The 14,134-nt window shown below is 38.5% G+C and overlaps 2 protein-coding genes across 2 annotated transcripts; both read right to left on the bottom strand.

Moving 5' to 3' along the window:
* Nucleotides 1-1,058: 1,058 nt before the first annotated feature.
* On the bottom strand, nt 1,059-2,228 carry LOC127831426 (uncharacterized). Its single transcript, XM_052356410.1, has one exon. It carries the CDS (start codon nt 2,226-2,228, stop codon nt 1,059-1,061), a length of 1,170 nt encoding a protein of 389 aa, XP_052212370.1.
* A 253-nt stretch (nt 2,229-2,481) lies between these two features.
* Nucleotides 2,482-13,900, bottom strand: LOC127831425 (uncharacterized). Its single transcript, XM_052356409.1, has 2 exons — nt 13,832-13,900; nt 2,482-3,804 (listed from the first exon to the last, which is right to left on the bottom strand). Exons 1-2 carry the CDS (start codon nt 13,898-13,900, stop codon nt 2,482-2,484), a joined length of 1,392 nt encoding a protein of 463 aa, XP_052212369.1.
* Between the last annotated feature and the right edge of the window lie 234 nt (nt 13,901-14,134).

The raw sequence follows: 14,134 nt of genomic DNA, 5'->3' as shown, positions 1-14,134 counted from the left end.
GTGTTCATAAAACAGATCCTAGTCTTCATGTAAATAGCTGTATGAAGAATGCAGATTGGTTTGATCACGAGTGCAATGAAGCACAAACATTGTACCATGACGCTTTGCGTATTTTTAATTCTAGTAAAACAGATATAAACAGAAAACATTTATGTACACGTAAAAAGTATTATAAAGATTTATTCCGCAAGAAAAAGGCCTGTTGTTATAGGCAAAAAATGATTTAGATTGAAAATTTAAGTAAACATAAACCAAGAGACTTTTGGCAACTTTTCAAATAAAAAAATAAGTATGTAAACAATAAAATATCGTTAGAAGAATTTACATATTTTTTTGAAATTCTTAGTAGTAATATGTCTGATTTTTGTAACAACGAAGCAGAAGATTTTTGTTTAAATAATGATTTTAATTTAGACATTTCTGTATTTAGTAAGTTGCTTCTCAAAATTATTTACCACGATTTTAAACAAGCGCATTGAAAAATTGTAATGAAAACACTATTATTTCGGATGCGCAGTTCGGATTAAGAATAAGTTTAAATACAGTCTTAAGACTGCTCCTCAACCAACATCATCAGCATGGATTCCGCCGTCTTAGAATGTTTCTGCCCTTTAATTTCATGAACATTCTAATAGCGGTGGGCCCACAGTGGTGATAAGTCATTGTGTGTTGGTTGATTGCCTCCAGCTCTTCTCCTCTCGCCTCAGCCACATCCAGCTTGATGCCCGTTCGGCTGCTTGGCTCAGTCTCTGGATAGCCACTCGTCTCTCCCTGCCAGTTGTTCCTAAAGCTGTCATCAGCCTGTGTACGGACTGGGAACAGAATCCTCTAAAGCCAACTTCCACGGGAAATAGCCAAGTTCGCCAGCCTTGTTGCTTGCACAGATCCATCAGTTCTGTATACTTGGCCTTCTTCCGCTCGTAGGCCTCTTCACATCTTGCCTCCCATGGTACTGTCAGCTCAATGGTGACGAGCGTCTTTCCTGGTTCTGACCACAGTACAATATCTGGTCGTAGGGTCGTCTGAACCACGTTTCTATCAAAGTCAACTTCCATCTTTCAGTCTCTAGAGCCATCAAGAATTGATGCTTTTGTTGGTTTCTGTGTCTTCACGGTCTCACCCGATTTGACAAAAGCGATGTGCCCATGGCGGGGGTGATTACCATGTTCCTTCTTCCTTTCCTTCTCTAGCAAGTCAGCCAACTCTCTGAGGACCAAGTCGTGCCTCCATCTATATCTTCCCTGTGTCAGTGCTGTACTACAAGATGACAGAACATGCTCTAGGGTGCCTACTCTGTCACACAGGCTGCATTTTTGCTCTGCTGTGAGTCCCCATCGGCACAAGTTCACTAGGGATGGTAGTAGGTCATAGACAGACCTGAGGAAAAAGGAAAATTGAAAAGGCTCATACTTCCAGATGTCTCCCCAGGTCAACCTCCTGTCTGCGGTATTCCACGTGGTCCATGCTCCCTGCGCTCCCATCTCCACAGCCCTTGCTTGTCTGGCATTTTCTTCCGCCCTCCTGACCTCAGACTGAATCCTCGCTCGCCTCTCTTTCAAGTCTGATCGGCTCCACAGTACCACCTTTCTCGCACCAATTCCTTCACGTCCAACTGCAGTCACTCCGACAATGTCTTTGTGCGTGAGCGCGTTCTCTGCCTGGCTCACATACTTTGTCGCTGACCATTTCCCGCTCGTTCGGGTTTGGATCCCTGCCTCACGGATGAACTCGTCCGGAGAGTCCCTCAAGGTCAACACAAGTCTTGCTTTTGCTGTCTTGAACTCTTCTACCAGTGAAGATAGCGGGAGCTGTAACTTGTTGCTCTTCCCATAGAGTCCAATACTGGTAAAGCTGGGTGGAACTCCTAGCCACTTCCTGAGGTGTCGACTAGTGATTCTCTCCAGGGCTTCCACTGTTGTCCTGGGTACCTCGTAAAGCGTAAACGGCCAGATTAGTCTTGGGAGCAGTGCATGCTGGTAAAGCCAGGCTTTGAACTTGCCGGGTAGTCCGCAGCGGTCTATCTTCTTGAGACCCTCCTCTACCTGTTGCTTTAAGTTCTTGATATTGTCGCGATCTTGTAGGCTTGCATCAAACCACCTGCCCAGGCATTTTATTGGACTCGTCACTATGGAAGGAATCTCTTCGTTCTGTACGTAGAGTTTGAACCTCTTTGTTGTCTGTCCTTTCTTTATGACAACAGATCTGGATTTTGCTGCTTTGAACTTCATTCTTCCTCATGAAGCGACATCCGTCAGGGCTGCCAAAATCTATCTAGCTTGGACGTGTGTCGTTGTCGTCAATGTGAGGTCATCCATGAAGCCTCTGCTAGATGGGAGATAGATTCCTGACTCTGTCTTTGGTTCACGTGTCTCACGTTGGGCAGCATTTATCATCAGGTTCAACCCCATGATGAAGAGCACCACGGAAACTGTGCAGCCGGTAACGATTTCCTTCTCCAACTTCTGCCATCTGGTTAGCTGGTCACCAACAGTAAGCCTGACCTGACCGGAGCCTGATTCCATCCAGGTAACTTGTGATGATTTTCTGAATGTGGCCGTTCACATGGTAGTGTCGGAGGGCTGTATAGATGAGCTGGTGTGGAATGGACCCGTATGCGTTGGTCAAGTCGAGCCAAACTACAGTGAGATCCTTCCTCCCTTTCTTCGCCTCACTTATTAGCTGTTTGATAGCGCTGGTGTGCTCTATGCAGCCGGAGAAACCGGGAACTTCTCCCTTCTGGACAGAGGTGTTGATGTATGCGTTGCCTGTCAGGAAAGATGTGAGTCTTCTTGCAAGGATGGCAAAATATATTTTTCCCTCGACGTTGAGCGACGAGATCGTTCGGAACTGGTTGACCGTCTTGGAATTGCGTTCCTTCGTTGTAAATATCCCCTCGGCCTCCTTCCAAGCCTCTGGTACATCACCCTTCCTCCAGACTACTTTGAGGAGCCTCCATAAACGCTTGAGGAGTAGTGGGCACATCTTGTATACTTTGTATGGGATGGCATTGGGTCCTGGCGCCGAAGCAGCTCTGGCCTTTTTCACAGCTTCTTTCACCTCACCAAGCGTAGGTTCCGTCGCATTTAGCTGATTTTCGGGTTCCTCCGCTGGATCTATTCTGTCACAGTCCCCTAGCACGTCTTCTCGATTGGGGTCAGAATGGGTCACATAAAGGAAGTTCTCTATTTCCTCTAGTGGAGTTTCCAACTTTCCTGACCTTTCTTTGTCGAGGAGGGATCTTGCGAACTTGTATGGGTTGGCTGTGAAAGCTGCCCTCTTCTTTGCCCGTTCCTGTGTCTTTCTTCTGCTGTTTTCGGCTTTCCGTAATGATGTCAGCTGTGTCCGAACTGTATCTCTAAGCTGTTCAAGTCCAATCCTCTCAGTGGGTGAACTAGCACAGAACCTTCGTCTCAGCTGCTTGAGTTTACGTCTCAAGTTCTGGATACGAACTGGCCGCCTGTTTGGTCTTGGAGGTTCCTTTCGCACTTTCTCCTCTTCTAGTCCAAACCTCTCATTTCCTACTGAATATATCAAGATTGTGAGGGTGTTCAGCTTCCGGTCTACTGGTCCTTGCATGGATTCTTCGAGGATGTTCTCAAGATCCTCGTCCATTTGGGTCCATGATGTCTTGTCTGAAGCCTTGGGCCACTTAATCCTTGGTTTCCTGGTTTTAGTGGCAGTGTCTTGCTGTGGTCTATCCCGATCAGTCGCCTCGCTTGCTTCCGGGCTGCTTTGAGTCTGTAAGAGCTCTAAAAGGGGGTCATCATCCTCCTCAGGATTTCGAAAGACATTCTGTGAGGTCTCCTGAACAAAGAGTTCTTCAGTACTGTGGGTTGAATCCAGACTGGTTACTCAAATATTGATGCTATTTATATATATTGATGTCGATTGTACAAAATTATTTAAATAAAAATAAACGTCTTTATGTTATTTACGTCGATTTTTTAAAATGTTTTGATAGTATATACCGCAATGCATTATGGTTGAAAATATTTAAGTCTGGTATACTAGGTAAATTGTTTAGAATAGTGAAGGATATGTATGCGAATGTTAAGTCACGTGTTAAATAATGTTTATCTTATTCAGATTATTTTAGTTATGCGGTTGGACTGACGCAAGGGACGGTAATGTCGCCGATTTTGTTTTCTTTATTTGTTGAAGATCTTGAACTTTACATAAAAGATAACATTAACTCTGGTTTGAGTATAGACGAAATTGTTTTGATTTTTTATTATTTGCCGACGACATTGCCATTTTAGGCAATTCACCTGCTGAAGTCCAGTCACATTTAGATAAATTATTTGTATACTGCAATGCTTGGAGGCTAAATGTTAACACTTTAAAAACTAAAATAATGGTATTTCGGAAAAGAGGATGTTTAAAAGAAAATTAAAAAAAGGTCATGCAATGGTATTGATATTCAAGTTGTTGATAACTTTTACAATTTAGGCACGGTGTTGAATTATACTGGAAGTTCTAAATTAAACAAAGAACATTCGGTTGGTAAAGCCCTTAAAGCATTGAATTCATTATTGATAAAATGTCATGACTTTGATTTAAAACCAAAAATACTCTGTCAGTTGTTTGACTTCTCTGTGGGTTCTATATTAAATTATGCTTCAGAAGTGTGGGGTTTCACAAAGTCAGATGATATTGAACGCATACATCTAAAATTTTGCAAACGATTGCTTCAAGTTAAAATAAATACATTTAATGCTGCTGTTTATGGAGAATTAGGTAGATACCCATTGTTTGTTTACAGGAATGTTAGAATTATAAAGTTTTGGTTTTAAATTCTTAACAATTAAAATATTATTATGCAAATTGTTTACAAACAAGCTTTACACGATTGTAATAAAGGTTTTAAAAAATGGGTCACAGATGTTAAGAAGATGTTAAATAATTATGGATTTGGTTATGTATTTGAAAATCCAAACGTTGTGCAAGTAAATAGTTTTGTTAGAGAGTTAAAATGCAGACTTGTTGACAATTTTAAACAAGAATGGTATGGTAAAAGGAATAATAGTTCTGTATTAGATATGACTAAAATGTATACATCCTCTTTGGAATACGAAGAATATTTAGACTTACTTCCTAGACGTCTGCGTTTATGTTTTGTAAGATTGAGAGTCTCTTCACATCCACCTGAGAATCCCAACTCGCCGATATGCTCAGAACAACATTCCACGAAATTAGCGTTATTGTTTGTGTTGTTATTCCGTTGATTTAGAAGACGAATACCATTTTATATGTATATGCCACTGTTATATAGACTTAAGAAATATATATATTAGTCGTAAATGTTATATTAACCCATCTGTGTATAAATGCCACGAGTTATTAGTTTCCAGTGATAGATTAGTAATTTCAAAAGTATGTAAATATATTAAAGAAGCTTTAGTCATAGAAATACATTACTAAATAATATTGTTTGATAGATTTCATCACCCCTCAATAGAACTTACGTGTTCTTGACATATATTGTGTTTATTTGTATTTTGTAATTGATTTTTATGTTACATAATGTTATGTTATTACTCGTTTTTACATGACAGAACATAATTTGTTTATTTTAGTTAAAGACGATGTACTGTTGTATAAGTCTGAATAAACTATCTGTCTGTCTGTCTGTCCTCAATACAAAAGAGAAGATGTGTTTTATTGTCCGTGATACATAATGGGATTAGCGATATTTTACTTGCAAGTGGAGATATGCCCATAGGCAATATTTTCTTATGGCCTTGTACAAAATCCCCTATCAGTCAATGCCACCTTGTGATCCTGAATGCTTCATCTATCGATGGTCGATGGTTGATGAAACACTTCTTTTGATTGGTCAAGGAAAGAGAAACAGCGAATGGAAGTACACGATACAGGAGAACGTAGGCTTGAATATTGCTGACGTCAATAATTTGTGTAAAACAAATAATGTTGAATGCAATGGACCGGAACGAAAGTCATACTTCATCCGAAAGTCTTGTTGGTAGACTCACACACCAAATATCAGGTCAACATCCTTAAGTGTTTTGAAAAAAAGTCTGGATAATGCAATGCCGGGCAGACGGACTGACAGTCCAACTGCCCTACATGCCACCCTACCGGGTGCATAATAATCAGCTTAATATCTGAAAGAGTTGCGAAAAACCCTCAGGAAAAACGGTTATTAAGTGAAAGTTTAAGTCCAAGGCCCATAACTTCGCCAAATATCAATGGACCGAAACGAAATACACTTTATCTTTCGGTCATGTGGGTAGACTCGCTTACAAAAATCAGCTCAATATCTGATTTAGTTCCGTAAAAAAAATACGGAAAACGGTTACTACAAAGAAAGTTTCAAGTTCCAATCTAATGTCACAGTTGTTGACAATGTTAATGGTTTATCTGTGTTGATGGTGGTGAAAGTAAAACTGTGTAGTAGATGATAAACATTTTATTAGGAATTTACTTTGAAACTTTAGAGAAGGCTTGAATTCAAAGAGAAAATAGGTTATATGTCAGTCATACTGTATGATACATTCCTTTATAAAAGTTTTCAAAGTTTGCTTTCCTTCTTCATCAAATATCATACATTCCTGAAAATGCTGTTCACACCAGCAGGTGCTGATTTACTTGTTATATTCCATAAATTTATATTACAAAATAAGTTTTGTTAAGCATTAACATTCACCTTGAAAAGGGACACATTAAAACAAAAATGGGGGGGGGGGAAGACCCCTTCCGCACGAGAAGAACCCTTCCGCACCCTCCCTGGTTGGGTCCCCCCTCTCAAAATTCCCTGCGTACTGCCCTGCTCGATTGATACATATTTCTGAATTTCCTCTTGATACAGGGCGGAATGCGATATTTCAAAATTTCAGCACTTCTTGATTTGTTTTTTTTTTACTTATTTAAAAAATCACAATTTATTTAAAATTTCCTTCTAGATTTTCATTAAATCAACTGTTCTTTTAACATTTACTTCAGCAGAAACTTACCTATATCTTGCCAATAAACTTGAATGCCGTAGGCGCTCTCGTTCTATTGTGTTAATGGGTCAATAATTATAATAACGTGTATTCAGTCTTAAGTTACTTAAATGTTTCACCATGAAATACTACATGTACTGTTTAGTTACAGCACCTACACCGTATGCAACACGCACGCTTGTCCTGCGTGGAGCTTGACATTCAACAGCACCAATTTCGCGCATTTAGTAAAACACGGGGTTTTCATTGCGTAAATGTATAGTAAAAGGTATACCCTGTAGATGCGTACGAAGGGACTTGAAGCAGCAAATATAACAATCTCTTGCACGACGGTTACATTACATTCACCTCTGTGTTGGGCTCAAAACGGACTATTGTTATTAAAGCGTCTCATTCATGTCATGATCATACCAAGCGTTCATCATTGAGGTTACAGTATACTAAACAATCTCTTGCACGACGGTTACATTGCATTCACTGCATTAAAGAAAACCATCTCATACCATGATATCCTTTATCAGTCTTAATTCATTATTATAACATTGATATAGTTTTTTGATGTTAAGAAACCAACATACATAAACACGTCGAAGCAATTCCTAACGTCACTCAATAAACATTATGTTCGATTTTTTTGTTTGTTTTTACATTTGTAAAGTGCGTGGAATGATTCCATCTGCGTAAATGGACAATAAAATAGTTCCAAAGAGTTGCATTAAAACTCGCAAGTTTTTGCAAGATTTATCGTACATTTAAAAGTCATAATTTTTAATTTAATGCATGCGATCTTAAATATCCAATCAAATATACATTTAATGCGCTTGTTTGGTTTTAGCTATTTGGTAGACAAAATAGAGGGCTGAGCCTTTCGCAGAGTTGTATGTGAGAGCAAGGAACGACAACTCTGCGTGGAGATTGCAAATATAATCACGTGGCTATAGACAAAAAGGGCGTTTATTAGTTATATACTTGTATATAATGAAATACACACGTACTGGAATTAAATTGATACCGCGTAATTGTTTTAAAAGTAATTGTTCTCACAACTTACTCGACATAAGGATTTAACTGTTCATCATTGCTTTTATGGCGGAATCTATAATTGGTGTTGCCCGTCCGTTAGTCTTTCAGTCCATCCGTCCGTCCGTCCGTCTGTAACAAAACGTTTTATGTCTATATCTTAGAAACTATTTAAGATATCAACATGAAACTTCATGGATGCATATATAGCAATGAGGATCGATTGGTAGATATCAACGAATATGCTTATTACAGTTAAAAGATGTGATGATCATGCCGACATTTTTTTAAATGTATTGTTTGTATATCCGTTTTATACTACGTAAATGGTAAAACTGTAATTACTTGTTAATCTATCTGGGTTAACACTTACTTCATTGGCATACATAAGCATACGCATTCTTACTGCGTTCTTACGCCAACAAAGGATGAAGTTGGATTCAGAGCTCCAGATAAGGATTTAGTCTAAAGGGTATTTCACCCCCTGATATCATTGTTAAAGAGTATTTTACGCCTTTGTTTCAGCCATAAAGGGTATTTAGGAATATTTAGGTGTATTTTCCATTCCCATAGAAAACTGACAAAGTAAATGGCGTGTTTAATCTAAAAATATTTTTATTTGTTATTGGCGTCGCACTGAAGTGCGGCGACTAGTATGTAATACGTTTTTTTTCGCTTATGGGAGGAGAAGTTATTTTACGGATCAATGTATATATTTGTGTTTTAAGAATATCTTGCATAGTGGTGATTTTTTGTGTAAATTTGTGTAAATAAGTACTGCATTTGTGCCTATTACATTTACTACAACATTTATTGCCAATAATGAAAAGCTAATTCTTTTAATTAATAACTGATCACAGGGACTGGGCAATAATAAAAGATCACAGGGACTGGGCAAATACGCGAACCGGCGAAACTTTCTGGTTTTGTATTCAAACAAAACATAATCAAAATATATTTATTCTGTGTTTTTTCTAACAATAGCGCAGGCTTTTGCTGTTCGAGTTTTGGTAAACGCGTATTTTCTTCAATTTTACAAGACGACAGCGATTACACGGTTTATTGCTTTATTGATAACCGTTACACAACATTCACTTATTAATATCTTAGTTAGAAGGTGATTTTTTTTCAAACGGTTCCGTAGTGAAGTGGTTACACGCTCGCTTCACATGTTAGAGGTTTAAGGTTCGAGCCCCAGTAGAATCAAATTATTTTATTTGTTTTCTGTGTTAACTTTTTGTTTTGACATTTTAGTTTAAATAAATATGATGTTTTATTGTAACCATTTTTTGTTTTAATTATGGCCATGAAATATATGTGTGAGAGGGTTGGGGGTGGGGTTCGTAAACACATTAAAACCTTCTTTGTTTCACTATCCTAGCAACCACCTAGTTACTAATAAAGGCGCTATAGAGCGCGAAGCTCGACACGTAGATTTTGTATTATTGATTGTAATAATGAGTCTTGATAAAGGAAGCAGCCGCTTATCAATGAGGAGCACCATCACAGCACCCCAGTCTCATTACTATCAAGTCCTCCTACATTTTTTTAAGAACCACATATAGAAGGCCGCAGGCCTGACCCGTATCTTGCCAGTGGTATGGATCCTTTGGTATGGACCTTTAATCCCGCTCACTAGCCATCGTTTAAACTACCGGGTTTACATTTAAACCGACTACAGTGGGGTTAGGGATTTTGTTCCGCAAATACGGGGTTGCTTAGGGATGAATATTTTTGGGGATTAATCTCTAACAATCCGTTTTTTAAGGGATTAATCCCTAACAATCCCTTGAAGGGATGTTTTGGGTTGAAAACGGATTATTTGGGATTGTTTGGGATGCTAGCACTCTGCGCATGCGTGTGGCTTAAAAGGCGGAGTTTAGAATGTGAGCTTTTGCTATGACTGCGCATGCGTAGGGCTGAAAAGGCGGAGTTATTATTGCGAGCTGTTACTCGCGATAATAACTCCATCTTTTCAACCCTACGCATGCGCAGTACTTAAATGTATTAAAGCGACGATCTATAAATAAACAAACATTGGAAACATCCATTCGGCCCAATAGAAAGTATCCGGAATGCGCGCAACGAAAACAAAATCAATATCACGTGACATCAATCGAGCAGACGCTAGTCTCGCTCTGTTATCAGTAGTGCGTTCAGTTACAGCGAACGTTCGCTATAGTTCGCGAACGGTCGCGAACGTTCGCTATTGAACGCTCGGTTCGCAGCGAACGTTCGCGAACCGAAGCGAACCCTCTCGGGAGGTAGTTCGCTAGCGAAACCAAGATGGCGGACATATGAGTTGTCGTTGTTGTTCAGTGTTACTTCGATATTTTGTTTGTAGTACATAGAATGAATTGAATTATAAACAAAGTGTATAGGAGGTTTTGGGGATTTCGATAATGACGTCAAGTTTGCGCATGCTCCAATTTTGGCCGTCAAAACTGCGGTCATTCTGCTATTGTTTGCGTTTGATGAACCGCATCGTGATAATGTTTCAATCATATTCGCGACCCTTTTTAAGAACAACAAAATACTCAAAAATTGAAATTCTTTCAGATTAAATAAGTCCAATGAACGAACACAGATAAGGACGAAAACAAACAACAAATTGATTGATTTTATGTAATCAACATAAAGAAACTGATTTCAACCTATATGTCTGAAAAAACTTATCTTGTAACAGATTAACTTAATCCTCTTGATACATGTAAATGTTTTATTTAATTGTTCACACCAATGTTGACACTCTTTATTTCAGCATTTTTAACCACCCAGTGTTTAATTGCCCCTTTGTTCATCACAAACCGATTACCTCGATATGATCGGATACTGTCCAGACAATTACTAAGAAAACAGGGTGTCATAAACACAGGGACCTATACTTGTATGTCTCTGTATGGAGTCATAAGCCGCAGGTGTCTGATCATTAAACACGATTTATGATACCTCCATGTCATCTCTTGGCATGTTAAGCCAAGAACTTAACAGTTGCTTTAATAAAATACTTGAACATATTTTAAAAAATAGACGTTCATTTGTCCGAAATGAATGAACAGGAACTATTAAGTATATATATATATATATTAGCCAGTTTTAACCAGAGACTTATGTCTGTGTTTAAACATAACAAAAAGTGTTTAATAATAACAATACATTTAAAATATTGTGGAAATTTACTGCTACACAATTAACGTATTTAACGGCTACCTGCAAACATAACGTTTAAATATCGTGCGTTACTGCAGTGTTCGAAACACCATCGTGAAAACAAGCAATCGCGTTTGATCATAATATGGATATAAAATACTTGGGTAAAATATATGTATAGATTCATGGTATAATAAAAATGCCAGAATTTTATCGCTCATTATCACTACAAAAGAGTTTTCAATATACATGTACATTCAAAGACAGTTCAATTCGCAAAATATGCATGTGTTTTTTTCCGTTTGAATGCTCAAATTTATTAATATTTTCATTAAATGTGAAAGAAACGAAAATTCATTCAACGTAAAAGAAAATTACAATTTCATTTGAAGATTGTAATGTATTGCGCTATTTTAGGGCTTTATTTTATAACTGATTCAATGCACCTCTTACACTAAATTTCGATCGCTAATGAAAAATAACACTATCGCATCCACACCACTTATAATTATAATAAAACTATTATAGGTTTTATTATTTTTGAAATATCTTTTATTTAAGTCTTAATCTAAAAAAGAATACGGGTATTTATGGTTTTGAATATGAAATTGTCAGTATGTAGTCTTCCGACGAGCTTTCCTCTGATACAATGTTGTTATTCGCGATTTCCTCCATCAAAATCGCAATCAATTTTTTTGGGTGCCGCCATCTTGAAACGTTCGCGCCGAACTTATCGTTCAATAAGACCGAATCGGAAACGAACGATCATTGGCGAACGTTCGCTGTAACTGAACGCACTACTGGCGTTATCATTCGCTACTGCAGCGTGTCTGCCCGCTTGATTCCAATACTCAACATTTCATTTCTTCGCACAATAGAAAACATTTTAATCATAAACAAGTTTCGATATTTGAAGCAGCGTTGATACATTTAACGTGATTTTGAAATAAAACAATAGATTTAAAAACGTATGAGTCTCTGAACAAATATTAAGTAATGAAACGTAAAAATGGTATTTTAGGCCAGGGACCTATACAAAAAAAAACATGTATAGGTCCCTGTTTAGGCCGAGTTAGCTTTTTTACAAGTACACCCTTCAATTGCCTTAAACTTAATTATTTCTTTCTGGAACTAATGATTTAAGAATAAATATAAGAGTGATCTCAAAAGCTACTGTCTTTAACTATAATATTTTCGCGGGTATTAAATAACAATACTTCGAGAGATTATCGGCCGAGTAAGAGTATTTAAAGGCATGTAAATACTTCTCATGAACATATAATTTGAACGGTATTTTAAAATGTACAATACTAAGATTTTTATTTTTTATTTTAGCGTGTTCGGTCTCAGAGAAATTCATAACCGATGCATGTTTTTCTTACTGAACAGTACATATCCGCCTTTGCCTAAAACGTTCATATTTCAAAAAATTAACATTCTATGTTAGAACAATTAGATTTAATATAAAAAGCTATGGCCGAAAATAAAAAGATATATTTCTGTATTAAATTTTCAAAATAAAGTGTTAATTTTAGAATAAACTTTAAAACAGGAAACAAATATATTAATTTTAGTTCCGTTTATAACGTAAAAATAATATTAGCGAAAAATAAACATTTTGAATACACTACTCTTAAAGGGTGTTATGTCTGTGAAACCACATGTCTACGCATGTGTTGATAAGTTTGTCACGATAAGATGATTAAAATCTCGTCGCCGGGCGTGAACATCCAATAACACTAATCTTTGTTAACTTATAAATCTTTGATCATCATCACACTTTTTTACTGCAAATATTTGCTGTAAACAAAATGTTTAACATTGTTACTTGTGTTAATTTGCTCCAAGTTTATCATCATCATCCTATTAACATCATTATCATTATCGTTTTCAATTAATAACCCAAATACAAAATAGAAGTTGTTGCTTGTATTTGACAGGACTTTGAAATACAAATGCAAAAAAACAATTATTTTGACGCCTGTATGTGTTCCATTTTCAACGGAGATCGACCTCAATGGCACCGCTCAATTGATGAATCTCGAGACGACTTTAAACGGGGTAACATCCTTGCTCAGATGTCTAAAGAACCGAAACGATAATATGTAATGATGAAGGGCTTGTACTTATGAATACTAAACACCCACAAGTATGGCATGTAAAAAGTGCAAATATATTTATAACAATTCGGCGGAAAGTATATAACTAAAATCATGAGTTAAGCCCAAGTCTCACTATTGCTGGTAGAGCCCCGGTCATTCCCGGTTTGCTTTCAGCGGTCGACCGGCGAGAACCGGGATAATTCATATAAATTATTTAACGCGGTCACAATATTTCCCGGTGCCGCCCCGGTTGAAGCCGGTCAACAGCCCGGCAGAGTCCCGGTCAATCCCGGACTGGCTACGGTTTGTCCCGGTTAAGCCCCGGCAGCGTCCCGGTAGAGCCAAGACAGCGTCACGGCAGAGCCCCGGTATACCGTAACTCCGCCGGCACTCACCGGGGCTATACCGGCATTAGACGCCATCAACGCTACGGTAACACCCCGGTTTAACCCCGGTCGTCACCGGTATTACCCCGTAGGAGTCCCGGTGAATGCCGGTTAACTTATGTACGGTAGCTATACCAGGACTATGCCGGCATTCACCGGGGCGTTGCCGTAGCTATGACGAGGTCTGCATGGGCCTCGGTGGAGCTACGATGCCATCCCGTTTGTTCCCGTTGCCACGCCGGTCTTTGCCGGTCCTTGCCGGAGACTCCCGGTTCATCCCGGAGGTATTTAACATTTTAATACTTTCTCGTTGAAGCCCCGGTTCATCCCGGTAGAGCCCCTGTCCATCCCGGAAGATGCCGGTCACGCACCGGGGCTCCGTCGGCGTCATAGTGAGACTGGGCCTTTACGGTTTGAATAAACTGATCCCCGCCGATGCCCAAAGTTCACACAGGACGCCCCCAACGGCCATCTATCACGTTGAGTTGCTTAAATATGATAAATTTAGAAT

This window comes from Dreissena polymorpha, chromosome 5 (assembly GCF_020536995.1).
Source record: "Dreissena polymorpha isolate Duluth1 chromosome 5, UMN_Dpol_1.0, whole genome shotgun sequence".
In the NCBI taxonomy this organism is placed as follows: Eukaryota; Metazoa; Mollusca; class Bivalvia; order Myida; family Dreissenidae; genus Dreissena; species Dreissena polymorpha.
Note: the sequence above shows the minus strand (reverse complement) of the source record. Positions and strands in the feature narration are given on the sequence as shown.

Excerpts from the sequence above, each read along its gene's own strand:
- LOC127831425 (XM_052356409.1), bottom strand. The coding sequence starts at position 13,900 with ATGAACCGGGAGTCTCCGGCAAGGACCGGCAAAGACCGGCGTGGCAAC. Across the intron at positions 3,805-13,831 it reads GGAACAAACGGGATGGCATC|GAGACCTCACAGAATGTCTT; the intron begins GTAGCTCCACCG and ends CTCTTTGTTCAG.
- LOC127831426 (XM_052356410.1), bottom strand. The coding sequence starts at position 2,228 with ATGAAGTTCAAAGCAGCAAAATCCAGATCTGTTGTCATAAAGAAAGGA.